Source organism: Mauremys mutica, chromosome 9 (assembly GCF_020497125.1).
Source record: "Mauremys mutica isolate MM-2020 ecotype Southern chromosome 9, ASM2049712v1, whole genome shotgun sequence".
Taxonomy (NCBI): Eukaryota; Metazoa; Chordata; order Testudines; family Geoemydidae; genus Mauremys; species Mauremys mutica.
The window spans coordinates 17,571,291-17,591,394 of NC_059080.1; the positions used below are offsets into that span (position 1 = coordinate 17,571,291).

Sequence of the window (20,104 nt, forward strand, 5' to 3'; positions counted from 1 at the left end):
TTATTACCCCATCTCTCCTGCCCTGAACCCCAACCCATTTGCCTTATCCACCTGTTAACTTTTGTCTTTTAGACTAAATTCTTTGAGGGAGGGACCGATATTTTATGATTGTACAGTTCCTAAGCACAATGGAGCCCCACCCTGGCTGGCATCTAGGTGCTACTGCAATATAAATGTTAAATAATAATAATAAACACAAAAATGATTGGTATCATGCAATTTTTGAAAGCTGTACTCGTACTGTTGGATGTGGCAATTATGTGGGGTTCTATATTTATGGTCCAAGTGACTTACAGATTAAATCTGCTCAGTTTACAAACAGGTTTCTAGCTGCTCACCCTACAAACTCAACTTAGAAGCTATAGGACAAACTGTTTGCCAGTGAAAGGGTAAACACATCTGATCGCTCTAGAACTATGAAAAGCCAGAAATTCTGGAATTTTACAGCAATAATGGATTCTGTATATCTAGTTACAGTTCACTATAGAGCATTACTGCTGAAGATTGCTAAAATTTTCTAAATCATTGGCCTGAAGTGCAACAATTTTCAGTAAGTGGAATGGATTTTCTTTTGGCTTTCATCCAATAATATTTTATGTTTTGGATCCAATTTTTGCAAAGCAAATACAACAAAATTACAGAGACCCCAGATATTTGTCAACATTTTAAAGAGAAATGTCATTTTAATAAATAACCATGTTTCTCAGTTTAGTATATCTTATTAATCTTTTGTACATTTTCTTTTTTTATCTTTATTTAATTATCCTGTCTGCTTCATCGCATTGTTAAAAGCTCTCAAAACTTTAGTTGTCTAAAGAAGTCCATCATCAATCCCAACATTTTAGCTTCTCTTGCTATCTAGTTTAAAAAATTATTCTGCAAACTCAGCTTTTTAGCAAGAGCTATAAACAATAAAACAGGCTGGCTTGGCATGGGTGGGAGCGAAGAACCACACTGTTCCCTTTGGGAAAAGATGTCATTCAGAAGTGCCTCACTAAGGCTTAATCTACACTGGAACTTCGTTGGCAAAACTTTTTTGTTCAGGGGCATTTAAACACTCCCCCTGCCCTCCCGAACGACAAAAAAGTTTTACCGATGAAAAGCACCGGTGTGAACAGCGCTTTGTCGGCAGGAGTGCTCTCCAGCGGACAAAGCTGCTGCCGCTCGTTGGGGGTGAAAGTTTTTTTTTTGTCGGCGGGAGACCTTTCTCCTGCCGACAAACAGCAGCTACACTGCGTGCCTTTTAGCGGCACAGCTGTGTCACTAAAATGTGAGTAGTGTAGACAAAACCTAAATATACAGGCTAAATTTTAACAACCCTCTCTCACACATTTTAGCATCATTTGTAAGTATATCCATGAATTTTAGTTACATTAAATTATTTAGGGAAACTAGTATCAACCAGAAAAAGTTTACAAAAATTGAACACTTACCATCCACCAAAAAAAGTTATGCTACTAAACACGAACCCCAAAGGGAAGTCATTACATATACTGAATTTGCTAACACATTGTTGAGTCGTTAACCTCTATAGTAAAAAAATGTTTGCACATTTTGATATCAATATTTCCTTAACATGTAGTTATTAACTGATGTGATAGTTTGTATAGTTTTATAATTCTGTATAAATACAAATAGATGGATCCATTATGAGCTCTGAGTGTTGCCTACAAAACTTAACATTCACAATTAACAGTTCCCATTAAACTGCTTATATCCACTTCCCTTACAATTATACTCAAATCCGAAAACAAAAATATACTACTTTAAGTATTAATAACCACTTCCAATTCCCACTCTCTTCACATGTGATAAAAGGGTAGCTTCATGAAAACAGGAAGTGTGAACTCATGTAACATGCTGGCATAATAAAACAAATTTTAAGATGAGGGACAAAAAATTATGCGATATTCATTCCCAACATAGTAAAAGCGTTACCTCACAAAAAGAAGGATTTCTCAGTTATCCTTCATGTTATCATAGTTAACCCAACTGTCTAGCTGGTGACTCATTTGTTGGATTCAAAAGTCAGATTTTCCAGGAAGTTATTTCTCTATGTACAGTGTACTTTTTCCAGTTAATTTCTTTCCAGACCACAAAACAGTGACAACACTGTACACCATGAAGTTTCTATAATCACTAAAGAAAAATTATCACATGCCATAGAGTTTATAAATAGCAACGAATTTTATTCAACTGTTTTATTTTAATTCTTAGTTCAGTTGTCACCATATTCTTTAGTTTAAGTTCCATGAGGTAATACCTGATATTATTTGTTTTATAGTAGTTCCTAAAGGTTCACGTTCCATTCTGCAAGGCACTGTACAAACATAACAAAAGAGCTTAGAAAATAAATAGATTTTAGTGTTCAACTGACCATGTGAATCATCAGAACTAAAAATGAAAGTTTTACACCACTGGAAACCTGAAATACCCCCCTTTCCAAAACTGTAAAAACATTCTTTTCTAGTCATAGTTGTTTGCAAGATACTGACATTAAAAATCACATCGGGGGAGGCAGTGGCTAGAGCACTAGACTGCAATTTGGAAGACCTGGGAGATTCCCAGCTCTGCCATTGGCCTGCTGGATGAGCTTGGAAAAGTCAGTCTGTCCTTCAGTTTCCCCATCTGTAAAATGAGGATAGTGATCCTTAGCTCCTTGGTAAAGCACAGTGATGTACTAATGAAAAGTGTTATATATGAGCTAAGTATTATTCTGATTGGGTGTGGAAGGAACACACGGTGGCAAACTTCAATTTAACATGGTTTTAGTGGCTATATCTCAAGAATTGTTATAATAGAACTAATGATGTATACTGTCAGAAAGCTTGAAAATGCAGCCTTCAAACAGCACAATTGTTAAAATTTTACTCAAAGGGGCTCACTAGATTATTAATAATCAACATAAAATAGCACAGGCATTTTACTTTTGTTCGATATTTGTTACTAAATATTAACTTCATAAAACAGTTTCACAAAATTTGCTTCAAAAGCTGTGTGTCAATTTTAACAAGTGAAAAAAAAGTCAAATATTTTCTCCATTTTACTGGACCAGCGTAGCACCTCAAATGTGGAAACACATCTGCTTATGGTGCAAGTGATCCCGTAAGCCTTTACTAAGAGAATAATAATGTGTACTTCTGTCATGGTTAAAAGTTTTTCCAGACAACTAGAGATGTATACTGTCAATATTCAACAATATAGCAAAAATACTAAAAAAAATGTTTTAAAGTAGGCAACCCTTCTGCATTAACACCCTGTATTTCATTACCTGCCACGGGGAGTAGGAGAACCCTCTTGCAGCCTAATAAACTTTTTCTAAACATTGCTCCTGAACCAGTGATCAAAAGCAAAAACCCTCAAAATCCAAACCCTGACTAAGAACTCAAGAGCCTTTGGACACCATTTTATGTTTCAGATTTGTCATCCTGACAGACTTGATGGATAAGACTGATTACCTCTGCCTCATTACAGCCTTCAGCTATCCCACAACTTCCCAACTGTTCAAGGGTCTCTCAACTAACATTTAAACTGCTAAGGCTCAGGAACGTTCTGAGACTGCTTCAGTTTCAACTAGAACAGAACTGATCAGCTTTTCTTTCTCCCTGGTGAACTTGGATAAGTGCTGTTTCTTCTCTTCTCTTGATCTGGCAGGCATATTTTAATTCTCAAAAACGGGTGAGGACAACATCTGTGTTTCAACCTGTGTAGTATAAACTGATCATTAGAGATTGTCTTTAATATGCTAATTAAGCTACATGTGAGGAAAGAAGTCAAACAGCAATTTGCAGGGTGGGCCAATAAGGCAGCTCTCCAGGTCATTACAGCCATTTAAGTATGAGTCACACAACAGCACACTATCAAAGTACCAGGACAAACAGCAGTAAAATTTTCCCTGCCTCCAAAAACAAAGATGTAAACAATTCTTTTCCCAGTTATTTATTACTCCAGTCCTCTTTTAGTTGAAGCTCAATTGATACTCTCCTAGATTGTTTTAAATAAAATTAGATTAAACAACAAAAAAGATCTTCATTTTACTAGGGAGTGGATGCAAGAATCCTTTCTTCTCAAAAGTGAACTAAAGGAACAAGTGGAAACAGGGGTCTACTGGGAACACAGGAGCTCCTAGAAATCCATAGATACCAAATTATGTCCAAGGAATACAACTACAATTCAGTCTTGCTAGTCTTGCTTATCTCGTATCATTCAAAACCAACTTTTTTCCCCCATGAGTTAATTGATCCAAAATTCAGGATGAGACAAACCCACTAGGTCTTTTCAGAATAAGACAGAATTTACTCAGACAGTGCTCACAAAAGTGAACAAGGTGAATTGCACCTATTGCTGCATTCCAGTGAGCATAAGAAAATAAACTAAATAAATGGAAGTAATGCCCAGCAGTAAGTAAACCAGAGCAGACTTAGGAGTTCCTGGAAGGACTGGATAAGCTTTACAAGCTTTTGCTCCCACCCATCCACAAGAGGAATGATGGAATTTCTACACCTTCAAATGCAAAATTAGGAAGAGAGAGTCTGAAATTGTAAGAGGCAATAGCAGAAGGGCAGTAACAAGGCACTAACCTAAGGCTCTAATTTAAGATGAAAGAGAAAAACCGAGATCCATTCAATATTGAATTAAAAAGTAACAGCCTTCCTCAGCAGGCATGGTTGGTTCGTTTTATAGAATTGATCACACATCACTGAAGTTACTAGTTACAGTACATGCTCCAGAGTCTCAGAACAAAATTTTTGGTAGCCATCTCTTGCTAATGGCTGCTCTGACACTTTTTCCTAAAATAATTAACTTTAGGAAAAGCAAATAAATATGCACATATACATGTCCAAATAATTGTAATTTATTTATGTAGGAGTTTTTTTGCAGACTCAATAATAAAAATAATGTAGAGTTGTCTCTATTCTTTACTGAACCTAAACAGAACAAAAACACTAATAGGTGTTTTGCACATTCTTGCCTCTTTTTTGTTGTTGCTTCTTTTGCTTTTTTTGTTGCTTGCTTTTTTTTTTTTTTTAAAAGACCTACTAGCTACTAAGTCTGCTATGAAAAGTGATATTAACAAACATACAAATCTCACTTTTTACAGCAGACTTACTCAGCCCTGGCAAGCCTGGGGACAAATTAAGCCCTGGATAGAGAAGTGGGTAGGGAGGCAATAGGAGCCTGGAATGATGGAGGAGGCGTGAGCTTGGGGCCAGAGCCCACCACCCCGTGCAGCCAGGGAACCGAGTCCAAAGTCCCATGTCCAAGTGAGGGGGCCCAAGGATGGAGTTTAAAGCTCTGTGGCTGTGGCCTGCCCCCCACCACCTCCACACTGAAGCCTTACCCCAACCCAACCCCTCCCAGGAAAGTGGGGAACTCACTGGCTGCCTGCTCCTCCAGCATGTGTGTATCCAGAGGGGGGCAGGGCCCCACCACTGGTGGCGGCCCCAGGGGAGGGGCTGCTGCTCTGCCCCTCCAGGAGGCTCTGGCCGCAAGAAAAGCCCCTGATGGCTGCATGCGGCCACTGTGGCTACATTTGAGAGAAATGGGAAATTTGTGATTGGGAGCAACAATTGGGGGGGGGGGGGAGAAATGTGTCTGAAAACTAGCTGCAACCAAGGATTCAGAATCTGCATTAGCACGATCAGAGCAGTATCAGAACATTATATATAACAAAATGTAATATATCACAGTGTTAAGAGAGTTATTTTTCTTAATTCAGGTTTTTCTTGTTAAGTTAGAAGTAAAAATGAATTTTGGTCAAAGATATAATTAATTCACTCCTACACTATAAACAGTGAGAAAATCTGTTCTGCTTTCAATAGTTCATTCACCTACACTTGAGAAGTGATCCTTTGTATTTTTAAGCATTGCAGCAAGTCACTCGGGTTGCTAAAACATATTACCACAAGATTAAAATGTTTCTCCAAGAAGTATTATCCCTACCATACTGACTTCAAAGATCCAGGGTATATGTCAATGTGCAGACATATTACAGTAGGTTATTTAAAGTTATTCTTAATATTCTACTCTGCCAATATAAAACTGCCTCAGTTTGAAGAGAATTTAAAAAAGCCACAAGCCTCAAATCCAAAAAGGGCCATTACTGGGCAAGTAACTGCAGAATTTTAATTATTAACTACTAAAAGATTGTTAAATAAGACTCCCAATTTGTGAATTTTTCAGAATGACCGATATACATTATTTCCTGTCATGTTTTCATAATCTAGATTTATAAACTACCAAGGAAGAAATTAGAATAAATTCTGTTTTACCTCCCTTCTAAATCTAGAGACATTGCATTTTAAAAGGTCTTTTATTTCAAAAGCTCCAAGACAATTAGCATAAAAATGTTATGCAAAACATGTAAGAAGAAACACGATACAAGAGTGGGAGGGGAAAAGGTGAGGTGATATTAAGCTGTATATAACATTTTCTCTGAACAGATTAATGTTTGTCTTGAAGAAACATATTTGAACTATATATAATTCTTTCCTATAGTTTATTATAACCCGATTCTCATTATCCACCTCAGTTTCTACAAGATGCAGTAATAAGGTATACATTAACAGAAGGCTGTTTGAAGTAGCTTTAGAGTTCTGCACTCGAGGACAAAATTCCATGACTCAGATTCATATAATCAAAAACACAAAATGCTTGCCTCTTAATATCATGTGACAACTTCAAAGAAGAAGCTGTTTTGTTCAATGAATTCCTAAAAATTTAAACATTAGAAATCAAAATCCTGTATTATTTTAGTACTATACAGTCTCACCACCTTAGAACATAATTTTGCCTAGGCCTAAAAAGCCTCAAGGCAGACCAGTTTTCTTTTTCCGTCCATTTAGGGTTAACATTCTGCCCCTCCTCTTTCCATTTCATGAATGGGGAAATATGAAGGGTTGTTTCACATCACTGAACCGGATGAAATTTAGGAAGCAGAACTTGGGATCAGTAGTGCATTAAGAAGCACATTCCCTTCTCATATAAAAGCTGCAGTTAAAACTGTATACCTTAGCTAGATTGTATCTTTATATTAGATAAATATACATAATCATTAAACATACTAAACCATTTTTAAGACAAATATTTCATTATACGCAGGAGTCACCTTAAAAGTGGACTTTTTTTCCCCAGGCAAACAAATTGAGTGAGGAGTAGGATTTAAGAAGGGTGTGGGGTGAGGGCAGAATGGGAGAGAACGCAAAGCTCAGCCAAAAGTTTGCAAATGTAGTAAACACATTAATTTGTTACAGAGACGTATCACACTCCTGGTCAGACTTAAGAGAAAGGAACCTTCCTTGTCCAAAATAAAAATTTAAGAATTTTAGCTTTTTTGTTTATAATCCTGTCACAAAATCCATCACTTTGGTGAGAGAAACACTATGCTTTCTTATTAAATATTAAAATCAAAACCTTACCATAATAGAACATGGCAAAGTTCTGTTTAGTGAGTAGGGACTTTATTAATGATCGGTGAAAAAATTAAACCATTTTTGTAAGCCATGTTCTTGTTATGGTCCAGATATACACTCTGGATGTGCTGAATTAATGTTAAGACCCCATATCTAAGTTGGATCGACAATTTGTAAGTGATGTAGAAATAGATGTAGGAAATTTATCTGAACTAAAATAAATTATTGTATTATACATTAGTTTGTTCACCACTGAGTCAGTCTGAGGGCCACCCATAAATGCACACACACCACCCACTCACTTCTTTATGTACCATAATTATATTATGCTGCTTTTAGGAGGAAACTGGCTTTTGGACCTTGTTTTGAAGGAGTATATATTTTTAATAGTTAAAGGGCCACCATCAACTTGAAATCTAGCAATATCATGTACTGCAGGCAGCTCAGGCAAGTGTAAAGTTTTATGAACACAATCTCTTTTCTGTTTTTAAAAGCTTTTGCCACTATATGAAAGACTTACATAACAACCCAACTGAATGTACAAGAGAGACATTGAAACCAACTGTATGCAAAACGCTGTCAAATGCATAAAATAAACAAAGTGGGAGGCAGAAGGGAGGAAGGGATTACAGAAAAAAAAACTTCCAATCACAGTAATTTTAGATATTTTCTGTAACACTAATAAATAAAATGTTTGAGACAGAAGTGCAACTTTTAGAATCCCTTTAAATATTTTTGTGTGTGTAAGATTAGTAACATGGCCAGAACTGGCTCCTCTGATCTTTCTCCCACTATGTGGGAAATTATACTTTACTGAATATAATTACAACATAGCATCCTTACAGGACTTTAAAACCTAAGATCAGTAGGATTTTTTCATCAAATTGGCTGTATCAACCAAAATGCTTTTGATTTAGTGGGCAGATCTTTTGAAGTTAGAGGTCTTTGGCACAACAACAACAAAAAAAAAGCATTTTTTTTTTTTTGGACTGGCAACTTTCAGAGTCTTCTAAATTTGATTCCCAACCAAGAATACAAAGCAAAAACAAAGCAAACAAGGCAAACCACACATTTCTGAGAAGCCCAAAGCAGTGGCTGCCAGACTTCAAATAGTATGCTATCTGAGTCAGTGTTATAGCTTCCAGTATTAAAGGCTCTCAAATTTTAAATTCATAATATCTTACAACTAAATGTAAACATATGTACAGACTTTAAGGTGAAGATAGAAAATAGATTATTCAATATTACATAGTCTATTACTGTAATTAGAGGTAGGAAAATTGCTTTGCATTCCCAAGCAGTGATAAGTATAGGACAGCTATTAATATCCTTTCCCCTGTTTTTCCTTTTTCTCTCCTCACTGTTTACAAGAGTGGACAAAATACCACTGTTCAACTATGACTAGATATTTCATCTGAGGAGTCATAAGTTACAAACTACAAATACCATTTTTGCAAAAGAAGAGGTAAAGATATTACTGTTTGCCATCTACTGTTTCCTTCCCTGCGCAGTAGAAGATAATCAGATGTGGACTATCATCAGGGGCTAGAGAAGAATAGTATATACACCTCAAAATATGGATTGTGCTTCCAAGGTAAAGTCTTGAAGTTGTAGGATTTAAGAAATACAGTGCATGGTAGGATATAAATACTGACAGATGCTTCATGAGGTGGAGAGTGTGGATGGAACCACAATAAGAGATCCAGCTGAGGAACTACCATTTCCTACTGCCTCGAGAACAGCAGAGAGCTTAATATTTCTTTTCTTATCCTTCATCTACTTAAGGGTAGTCAGACAAGAGTTGTCATTTCTCCCAGGGTTGTTTTGTTTTTAATGTATACATTAGAGATAAATACAATTGTTACTTTGATTACTTTAAACTGGTTAAGATTCAAATCAGGGAAACCTGGCCACCCAGCTTTGAAGTTTGCATTCTGTTTCCAGATCCTGGGTACAGACTTCAAAACCTGCTGATTGCTCCTATTACATACAATTATCTGGCTTTCCATTGGCTAAATGGCTCAGAGGATCCTCAGGAGGAGATACAGGAGTGGGGATTTAAGGGCCTGCCAACACTTCATATCCTGCTGGAAACTCATACCTAAGATAATGGAGTTGGAGGATTCGGATATCAAGGAACAGAATTACTAAACTTTGCAGGAACATAGTTTCTTGACATCCTGCTTTCCATAAACTTCTTTTTTAAACCCTCAGAAGATGGATTCTCAGCAGGATAGAGAGATATCAAGGACAGAAATCTCAGGAGAGACAAACTTCTGGGCAACCTTGAGGTATGGTTAACCGAGTTTCAGAACATAGAGGTTTGACTGTACTTGAAAAGAGCAGGTACTCACATAACTTTATTTTCTAATATGGATGGTAATTTCTTATCACTTTATTAAAGTACTGTATTTGAAATCCAAATTGGATTTTTAAACCCAATTTAGTGGTTTTTGATCTTTTCCATTACCCCACAGTTACAACAGAAGAAAATTTGGGATCCCTCCTGTCATAAACAGGAGTAGGGTGATCATGACCCCAGATTGAGAAGCCATGATTTAGAGCATGATTAAGGTTTTATCAAGTTAAAATATTTTATACAATCCAGCTTGAAGGTACTTAGACAATACATTGACCCGCCAAGCAAAATATTAAAATTTAAAAGTGCACTAGATAATGCTAAGCTCTTCAGGGCAGATACTGACTTCTGCATTTCTTCTATGCTTACCACACTGTGGTGCTACCAGAAACAACTTAAACTAAGACATACAGAAATTTACAGTAATATTTCCCCATATTAAAATATAAGTCAATTGAACACTCTATGTTTATATCAATCGTGACATCAAATTCCTGTACCAAAATGTTTCATATGAAAACATTTTTAAAGTTACAAACCTTTTCTTGCAGAGTTACACTTCAAACCATCAGATCTGGTGAAATCTATGCTTACATAAGCTCCACTGTCCAAATTCGAAGTACCATTTTGGAGATGGCAAGTTGGTGTATTAGTGCTTGCCTCACAGTTCATAGAATCATCACGTAAATTCAAAGCTATGTAGTTTAAGCCATTCTGAAATCCTGTTGAGGTATCCCTGGACATCTTGCTTTCATGACCATCAGAAATGTTTTCCTCAGGTTTCAACCAAACATTGTCAAATGAGGCAGAGCTGTGTCTTTTGCTACTATCAGTAAAGAAAGAAGAGGAAGTAGTTACAGCCCCAGTAGAAGAGAATGTTTCAGAACTATGCCTTCTTCTGCCTTGTGGGTCAGCTCGAATCACCTTAGGTGCCATGGGAGGATCAGAGTTAGCAACAGAGAAGCTACTACTACCTGAATATCTGTCAACAATGCACAGTCGATTTACAATGGAAGAAGGACTATCAATCTTTATACCATTGCTGGATTCTGTGGTAAAAGGCCTAAGTGGTGTCGTTGCCATGTTGAAAGTCATCTCCGTGTAATCATCAGCCCTACTACTTGTACCGCCAACACAAGCAGTATCAAATGAAAGTCTAGCATAATCATTTGACTGGTTTCTGGGGATACTGGAACTTACATAAACTGAAATATCTGTTAAAGAATTTGACAGTTCCTTTGCTACTTTTGGTGACTGCACATCAAGGTCAACACTCATGTAATCAGAAAGTGGCGACTGTCTGTGGTCACTACTTGATTCTAGAGATGATGGAGATCCTTCTGCAGATAAAGAATATGGTGTATTACTTGCTTTTTCACTGAAATCAATATTTATGTATTCACCAGGGCTAGCTGGCTCAGGTGGAACTGTTCGATCGTACATTCTTGGTATAGTATTACTTCCTCTTGTACCTAGGGGAAGTCTTGTAGGCCTGGTAGCCCTGTTCTGTGCAAGTCCTTCATCTGACACTTTCACAGCAGATGATTTAGAAATGCCATTAGCTAATGGTTCACTGTTGACACATTTGACATTTTCATGTTCATCATATAACAGTTTTCCAGGTGAGGACATTGGAACATATTCATTATGATCTCCATTTTGTCCTGATAATGTCTTAAAGCTTCGCGGCAGAGAGAAATATGAACTGAAGCCTTTGGAAACAGTGTTGGTATGAATACAATTTGAATCACTGGGCTGTTTTGGAACTGCTGAATTTCCAGGTGACATATCCATATACTCATTTGTCACCTTTTCATTACCCCCTTTAGAAATAAATCCAGCCAATGGACTTCGTACAGGTGAAGAACTAGCCTTGGGAAACATCATCATATATCCTCTGGAGTCCACCTGAGATGACGACCAAGAATTACTAATTTGTTTGGGGACAGACACACTTTTAGGAGTCATTGGCAAATAATCATTGTTGCTTGTGAGTGAAGACGCAACTCCTGGCATCATTGGCATGTATCCATCATCCCTGGCTTTACTTCTGCTTTGGTTACATACAGAATCAAGGGTAGCATCACAGTAGTCAGATTCATGGTTTTCTTTTAATTTTGGTGATTCCGAACAAGGTAACTGTCTGTGCCTTCCTGCAGAATCTTCATCTAAAGAAGCCGTGGTTTGTGTTGTTTTCTGCTGCACTGTTACAGAAGTTGGTTTAGTCAGAGAATAAGTTCTTTTTCTGAAGCATTTTTCAGCTTCCATATAGTCATCCCTTGAGCTATTATCTGTTTGCTGTTTATTCATGGACATGTATTCACTTAAACAATTCTCTTCTCTGATAGGTGGTGTGTTTCCCAAGGAATCTGGAGTATTACTTCTGACACGAAAGTACCTGAAATCCCCAGGGCTAGAGCCATATTCATCAGAAGAAATAAAGCCCCCATCACTTGGGGACCCACAGACAGATGAACTAGAAGGCCTGGTTAGTGTGTCTGAGGCAGAGCCATGGCCACTACTGGAAGAAACACTAATGGGGCTGGTGGTGGAAGGGAAATGAGACACTGGTAGGGAGGCAGACCTGGTATGATAAGAAGAGGTGAAAGCTGCTCTGACATACCTTCCACTCCCTTCTTGCCGGCCCAAGTTCATCCTTGCAGTGTTCAAATGGATCAGACTCCCAGTCACTGATCTGAAAGGTCTAGTCATTGTCCCTTCCCCTTCACTAGATGTTCTGAAGCGGTATGCACTGCTACTCTTGGTGGTGGGCGGAGTTCCCCCAGTAACACACTCCGTTCTGGATCTTCTCTGCAAGCCAGTCTGGCTAGGAGGCAGGTTGCCCAAATGCCTCCTAGTGGTGATAAAGGAGATAGGATTGGTACCACTGCCACCACCAGATGACTGGCTCTTGCTGCGGGGCCTGAATTCTGTAAAGGCTTTGAGAGCTTTCATGGTCTCTAGGAAGGTCTCATGCATATTCTGGGCAACTACTGAATCATCAACTTGCATCCACAGTTCACCAGGCCCAATAGAAGCAGATCTGCCCACCTCAATAAAGAAGAAGTTCTCCGAGTGCCCACAGCGGCGGATGTTCATTAGCTGCAAGTGGACAGCAGGTACCTCTGAATTCAGCTTTACTAGGTAGATAGCCTTGCTAGATAGGCACAACCTGTACACCCCAGTCAGGTTCTTTGTCTGCCCTAGTCCCTTGGGCTTCACATTAACCTGCCACACCTCTTTGTATATGGTGCCTGGTCTAAGCGCAGCTCCATAATGCTCATCATCCTCATCCATCTGCTGATCTGTCTGGTCCTCCTGTTCTAAGAACCCCCTCTTGCTCTGGTTCATGAGTTCACTGATTGCCTGGTACCAGGCCTCCTGCTCCACCTCATTCTCAGCCAACATGGCAAAGTATTCATCCTTGGTATAAAGGGCAATGATGTACTTATGCTTGGCATCTGCCCTCCGACTGACTGTGAAGCACTGGTACAGGGGGATCACTCGCTTGGGAGGGGGGCAGCAGAGGACGGCAGACCCACTAGCAGCTGCCACTGCCCTCAGGCTGCTCTTGAACTTCTTCTCACTGTCATAGTATTCAAGCCTCGCTGGGGCCAGGTGGCTCTCAGCCCGCAGCACGAAGTAGCGCTTGTGGCCATGCTTCTGCTTCCTCAGGTAGCCACATTTCCTCACGTCATCCCCCACGGGAGCCACGGAAGGAGTTGCTGGCAGAGGAGCTCCTCGTGCTGAGGGAGCTGGCTGGCCACCTCGCCCAGCGGAGAGGGCCCCTCGCCCTGTGGGAGCCGCAGCAGCGGGCACCTCTTCCTCCTGCACCAGGCACAAGGAGGCGCTGGGCGATCTTTTCAGCAGCAGCAGCAGGTGATGGGGCTGAGTGGGCGGGTAGGGGCCGCTCTCGCCCAGCTCCTGCTGCTCCTCAGCCGTAGTAGCAGTCCTAGGCACTCCAGCCCCGTGGCAGGGTGCGACCCCTCCTCCAACGCTCCGGGTGCCCAGCTCCGCCTCGGCGCCCCTGGCCGCGGTACTACCACCTCCTCCGCCCGGGCCATTCATCCCACTCGCCATCTTAGGGGCCAGCGAGCTGGGGTAGGGGGGAAATCCGCCCTCACAAGGGAAGCGTCCTCCAAGCCCGGCTGGACATGAGGCGCCGGAGGGCTCGGCTCCGCTCCGCACACGAGCTCGCCAGGGACTGCGGCGCTTGCCCTCTCGCTCGTCCGCTCCCAGCCGGTCGCAACGCGCCGGGCTCTGCTACTCTCACTCACACAAGCTGCCTCAGCGGTACCACGGCGAAAACATCACGTGACGCTAGAAGGGAGGGGGAGGGTGAGTACAGGGGACGGGGCGGGGCTTCAACCAGCCGGGGGCGGGGTCACCTGTGCTCCAGTGTGTACAGGGTGAGAATGGGGAGTCGAGCGGCGTCCCCCTGGAGTGACAGAGGAATAGACCAATAAGAGACGGAGACAGCTCCGAGGTGGCCCAATCAGAAATCGGGAAAGGTGAAGGGTCTGTGCGCAATCCGAAAGAGGGGAGGTTCTGATGGATCGGCAGCGCTTTGGACCAATGAAAGTCGGCAACAGCTTCTGTCCGTCGGCGATGTAAGCGAGAAGAGAGGGTGAAAAGTTAGGCGGAGCTTAAGGTGACTGGCAGATGGATGGACAATTTGTGTTTTGTCCAATCAGCACTTCACACACAGAGATACGGGAGACGGAGGCGGGATTTGGCGTGTATGTGGAAGAGTGAGTACAACGAGAGGTGAGTAATTAGCAGCCGGATATGCCAGTCAGCGCTTGAACCGCCTACTGCCCCGTCCAATCAGCACCTCCGACTAATGTAGCGTATTCCAACTATTTTTTTTGAAAGGAGAATTTCCCTCCCCCCTCCGCCAGTTTATAGTTTGGAAGCAGCAGTGATTGGCTGCTGGGGGAGCCAACCACAGAAAGCGGGGAGGGAGGAGGTGGCGGGGGCTGGAGTTGCTGACGCTGCCGAGGAAGTAAACAACCCGTCAGCGCGCGAGCGACCGTTGGGGCCGAGTGCAAAGGTAACCGTCCCTGCTGCTTCAGACAGGGGAGGGGGCTGGAAGGAAGCCCCTTACACACGGGATCAAGAACACACAGCCGCAGCGTCAAGGGACGGAGAGTATCGGAGAAGGGAAGAACAAGGAGGCCCCTTCTCTTCCACCCCCACATCCCGACTTACATATTCATACCATACATACACGGAGTTCACACGTACAAATTGCACCCGCCACAGGCTCACCTCCCAGAGACACAACGCATCCCACCCACAGGCTCTCTGCCCATACCACAGGCTCACCTCCCATAGACACAACGCATACCCCCATAGACACAAAACATCCCACCCACAGGCTCACCGCCCCTATGCACCTACCCACAGGCGCACCTCCCATAGACACAACGCATACCCCCATAGGCACAAAACATCCCACCCACAGGCTCACCGCCCCTATGCACCTACCCACAGGTGCACCTCCCATAGACACAACGCATACCCCCATAGGCACAAAACATCCCACCCACAGGCTCACCGCCCCTATGCACCTACCCACAGGCGCACCTCCCATAGACACAACACACACCCCCATAGGCACAAAACATCCCACCCACAGGCTCACCGCCCCTATGCACCTACCCACAGGCGCACCTCCCATAGACACAACACACACCCCCATAGGCACAAAACATCCCACCCACAGGCTCATACCCCCATAGGCACAAAACATCCCACCCACAGGCTCATACCCTCATAGGCACAAAACATCCCACCCACAGACTCATACCCCCATAGGCACAAAACATCCCACCCACAGGCTCACTGCCCGTACAGCGCACCCTACCCACAGGCTCAGCCTCCCACAAACATGGCTCACCCTCCCCTCCCCCCCCCCAGCTCACCCCACACTAGGATGATAAGATGTCCTGTTTTTAAAGGGAGAGTCCTGTTGTTTGGGACTTTTTCTTATATAGGTGCCTATTACCCCCCACCTCCTGTCCTGTTTTTTCACAGTTGCTATCTGGTCACTCTATTGCCCCCCACACACACACACACACAGGCTTGCCCTTTCCATGCACACAGCACACCACCCACAGACTCACCCCCTCACATACACAGCACACACCTCAGGCACACAGTGCACCCCATCCACAAGTTTGGCCTCCCATGCACTCAGTGCACCTCGCCAATAGGCTCAGACCCCCCTCCCATGCATACCTCCCCTCCAAAGGCTCACCCCTCACAGTCAGACTCCCCAAGCACACAGCACACCCCACCCACAGACTCGCCTTTCCTATGCACACAGCACACCCTAGCCACAGGCTCATCCCCTCATGCACACAGCATACCCCACCCACAGGCTCGCCCCCCACGCACACAGCACATCCCACAGATTCACCCTCACCCATATACACATACATAGTACACACCATCTCTTAGGCCCAACCCCTCCATACGCACACACCCCTACAGGCCCACCCGCTTTATAGACACCACCACCACCCATATATGCAAAATATACACAATCCCCTAGACACTGCCCCCGCCCCTATACATGTACAATGAGCATTCTCCGAGATCCATCTCCTCCACACACAATACACACTATCCCCCAGGCACATAGTTCACATACACACACTGACTATTCCTTCAGATCCACCCTCATACACACACAATTTACCCAACCCCACAGGAACACTGTCCATACAGTGACCATTGCCCCAGGCACACCCCGCATATTACACAACAAATTCAGTCCTCAGGAATTTCTATACCACACTAGCCTGACACACACACCCAATACACCCCACCTACAGAAAACTGAGCCAGCTTTTTCAAATGCAAGGTGAAATGGGTCCCCACACCCAATACACCCCACCTACAGAATACTGAGCCAGCTTTTTCAAATGCAAGGTGAAATGGGTCCCCACAACACCAAATGTATACTACTCAGAGGCCACCCTCCAAGTAGGCCAGAGCTTAAGCAAGGGTAGAAGTGCCACAATGAATCTCAGCAATATCTTTCCTCAGCTCAGGAACTTGCTGCCCTTAAAAAGACATCATCACACCTCTGGTAAGGGAGTTTCAAGGGCACATTGGCATGGTGAAGTGCTGTGATACTGGGCAGTCCTGTTTTAACACGATGTAGCTGTCTATTGATGCTGTGCTAAGAGGTATTGATATGGGTCACCTGTTTTGATGTAGTGTATCACTGTATTTACATAGTCTGATACACTTTTGATAGTGTGCCACAGTTTTGCACTGTATAGCACTGCATTAATTAAATGCAGTCATTTTTAGGTACATGTCACTGTTTTGACACAATGTGGCACTTTGGACGCTGTGCTGAAGTGTACAGATGTATTGTGTTCTAACATGACACAATGCCATTTCATTACAGTGCAACACCCTTGTGATACACACCATCTCCATTTTGATACAGTACCCCCTATCATTTTGAGGCAACACAGTACCAGTTTGCCATAGCACACAGGTGTCCATCCTATGGCCTGCAGGCCGTACATGGCCCACCAAAGTATTTCATAAGGCCCACGGCCTGCCTCAACACAATATACTAACGGACAACTCATTAGCATTTTATTGTCCTATTTACATCGTTTGAGTTTAATTATATGTTCTTTACTGGGTTTTTTTCCTGTTTTCTCTCATTCTGATACACTTTTTATGCACTGATTTCTTTCTTTATTTTTAAATAGACAATACTGTACATAACCATCTATCTAAATACTGTACATATGAATTACTGTACATACGAGAATCTGGCCCTCACAAGGTTGTGCTCAGGTTTATGTGGCCCTCCTGTGTAATAAGGTTGGGCGCCACTGCCATAGCACAATGACATTTTGACCCTATTGCATATATTATGATATTTTGATGCAATGTCTTGAAGCTATATGACATGGCATGTCAATAACATAACCTAATGAAGCTTTGACTCAGCTCCACAAAGTACTGACGAAACATGACAGTAGAATAAGTGAAAAGGAGGCACTGAGCAGATGCAAGAAGACAAGTTCTAAAAGGCAGCATTGGGGTCCCTTATCTTGGCATTTATTTTACAATCAGGTCATGAATTGACATTTGTGTCACATAAATTTCAACTCTCTCTTCTTCCCTCTTGGCTAGATAATATGTCTCTCTGAGTTTAAATAGAGGACCAGAGATTGTCAGAGAGCTGGTTACAGCTTCCTGATTCAAAAGCTTCACCCTACACCAGCTGAGAACAGTGGATCTCTTTCCCGCCCCTTACCTGCCTTCATCATGTCCCCTTACTTTTTCAATACATCCCTTTTTGGGGCGGAGGGGGCAATCAGTCAGTGTAGGAGCAGGCTGAGCCAGCTTTACACCATCCAAGAGTTGCACAATCATGCCCATAAAGTGTAACAGCCAAGAACAGAGACAATTTCAATTCCTCCTTACTATTGTGATTCAGTAATGTGGTATTTGCCTAATAGTGGAGCAGAGGCAAAAGTGTTTCCTGCTTGTTTCAAGCATTCCATAGAGTTCTGAAGTACAGACAGTTGTCAGTCTCATCTTTAATATTAATTCCCAGAAAGATACTATATTAAAGTATATTTAGAGTTAAGGTTGAGCACATAACAGTAATATAAGGGTAAAAACATTCCTTCAGAATATCTGTTTATATCTGCTTGTTTATATCTTTTTATGATCTGCTGCAAAGATTATTTTCCTAACCTGCCACTTTGACCATGTCACCCTTCGTTTGCATCCTTCCACTGACTCCCCCTTCTCTATTACATCAAATATAAGCTACCTGTCTTCAGTTTCAAGGCCCTTCACTGCCTATCCCCACCCTACCAATCATCTCTCATTCATTATCAAGATGTCAACTCCTGTCTGTGATTGACCCATGATGCCAGCCTCCATCGCCCACTTTCGTGCTTTTTCTCATGCTTGGGAGGAGCTCCCCGTAAACATCCGCACAGCTACCTCATTATCCTCCTTAAAAATCCTCCTAAATCTTTCCTTTTTTGTGATACCTATAAAACACTTGACAGTGGTTAGGCTGCTGGTGTGCTGAGACCAATTGCTGACCACTATTCTTTCCTTGTTTCTTTGTACTCTCCCATGTATCTGTCTGTATCCATCTGTTGTCTCATGTCTCACACTTAGATTGTAAGCCCTCTGGGGCAGACACAATCTTTTTGTTCTATGTACAGTGCCAAGCACAGTTGGGTCCTGGTTCATGACTAGGGTTATTAGACTATTGGCTATTAAGCAAGATGATCAGGGATGCAACCCCCTGCTTTGAGTGTCCCTAAATCTCTGACTGCCAGAAGCTGGAACTGGATGACAGGGGATGGCTCACTTGATAATTGTCCAGTTCTGCTCATTCCCTCTTAAGCATCTGGTATCGGCCACTGCTGAAAGACAGGTACTGGGCTAGATGAACCATTGGTCTGATCCAGTATGGCCATTCTTATGTTTTTATGCTAATCTTAAAATTTTCAAACATGATCAGATATGGAAATTCACATCTAAAACACACAAACAACTTTAACTCTGCCCTGTAGTGATGTCATGCATTAACCAAATAATTATGAGTAGTGCATAATCATATTTGTAATCTCAAATTACATTTAAACTGATTTGTAAAGACTCATTCAATGTTTTCATTTTTTTTTCTCATGGTGTCATTATAGGATGGAGTTAAGGTTGTTTGGATATCTGAATTGTGCAGTTCTAAATCTTAACATCTTTGGATTTCTTTTGGCACTCTGTAAATGCTGTTTGAATATGAAAACATATTTTACAATTATTTTAATAATATATATTTAAGAGTTTGAAGCTGTGGCATAAGAAGCTCTCTCTTTTTGCATTCTCCTCATAGCTGGTTACTGAAAGATATATGTGGGAGAAAGTAAGGAAACACTTTAAAATAAAGGATTTATGTTTTTTTGTTTATATTTTCTTTGGTCATAGACCTCTGGGCTTGTTTGATAGCAATATGACTAAGCTGTATCAGTGGTTAGCAAAGAGCACTGCATCATCAGTGTTTTCAACTTAATTTTTTCTTCTCATTATAATTCCTTAGTACTACTATATATCATTCACAATTTCTAGTATGAGTTCAGAAAAATCACATATCCATAATCTAGTCATAATTCAATCATTCTAAATCTCTTTTTTAAGCCAAGTATGCTCAGGGGAGCAATTGGCTGCACACACAGTAGATGTAATAGAAATGGGCTTTTCTGACAATGTTTCTGGAACTCAGCAAGGGTAGTTGGCCCTCCCTAGACCCTAGGTCCTCCTTATTTATCTA

The 20,104-nt window shown here is 41.8% G+C and overlaps 1 protein-coding gene and 2 long non-coding RNA genes across 7 annotated transcripts in view; 2 read left to right on the forward strand and 1 right to left on the reverse strand.

Annotated features, from left to right (window-relative positions):
- Positions 1–14,059, reverse strand: part of IRS4 (insulin receptor substrate 4) — a 30,335-nt gene extending 16,276 nt beyond the window's left edge. For both annotated transcript variants that reach the window (XM_045029992.1, XM_045029991.1), the window contains exon 1: positions 10,311–14,059. In XM_045029992.1, the coding sequence (XP_044885927.1) occupies positions 10,311–13,851 (3,541 nt within the window). In that variant the 5' untranslated portion in view covers positions 13,852–14,059. The remainder of the gene's footprint in view (positions 1–10,310) is intronic.
- LOC123377286 lies at positions 375–13,057 on the forward strand. 2 transcript variants are annotated; one of them, XR_006582158.1, is made up of 5 exons: positions 375–550; positions 8,784–9,006; positions 9,357–9,703; positions 12,120–12,259; positions 12,790–13,057. It is a non-coding gene; the product is annotated as an uncharacterized LOC123377286 (long non-coding RNA). The 2 variants fall into 2 exon arrangements; XR_006582159.1 differs by having other exon boundaries at positions 9,627–9,703.
- A 214-nt stretch (positions 14,060–14,273) lies between the features above and the next one.
- Positions 14,274–20,104, forward strand: part of LOC123377285 — a 103,720-nt gene continuing 97,889 nt past the window's right edge. The window contains exon 1 of one of the 3 annotated variants that reach the window (XR_006582157.1): positions 14,274–14,538. This is a non-coding gene — a long non-coding RNA (uncharacterized LOC123377285). Of the gene's footprint in view, positions 14,539–14,646; positions 14,825–20,104 lie in introns of those variants that run through there. The other 2 variants (XR_006582155.1, XR_006582156.1) reach the window with 2 other exon arrangements.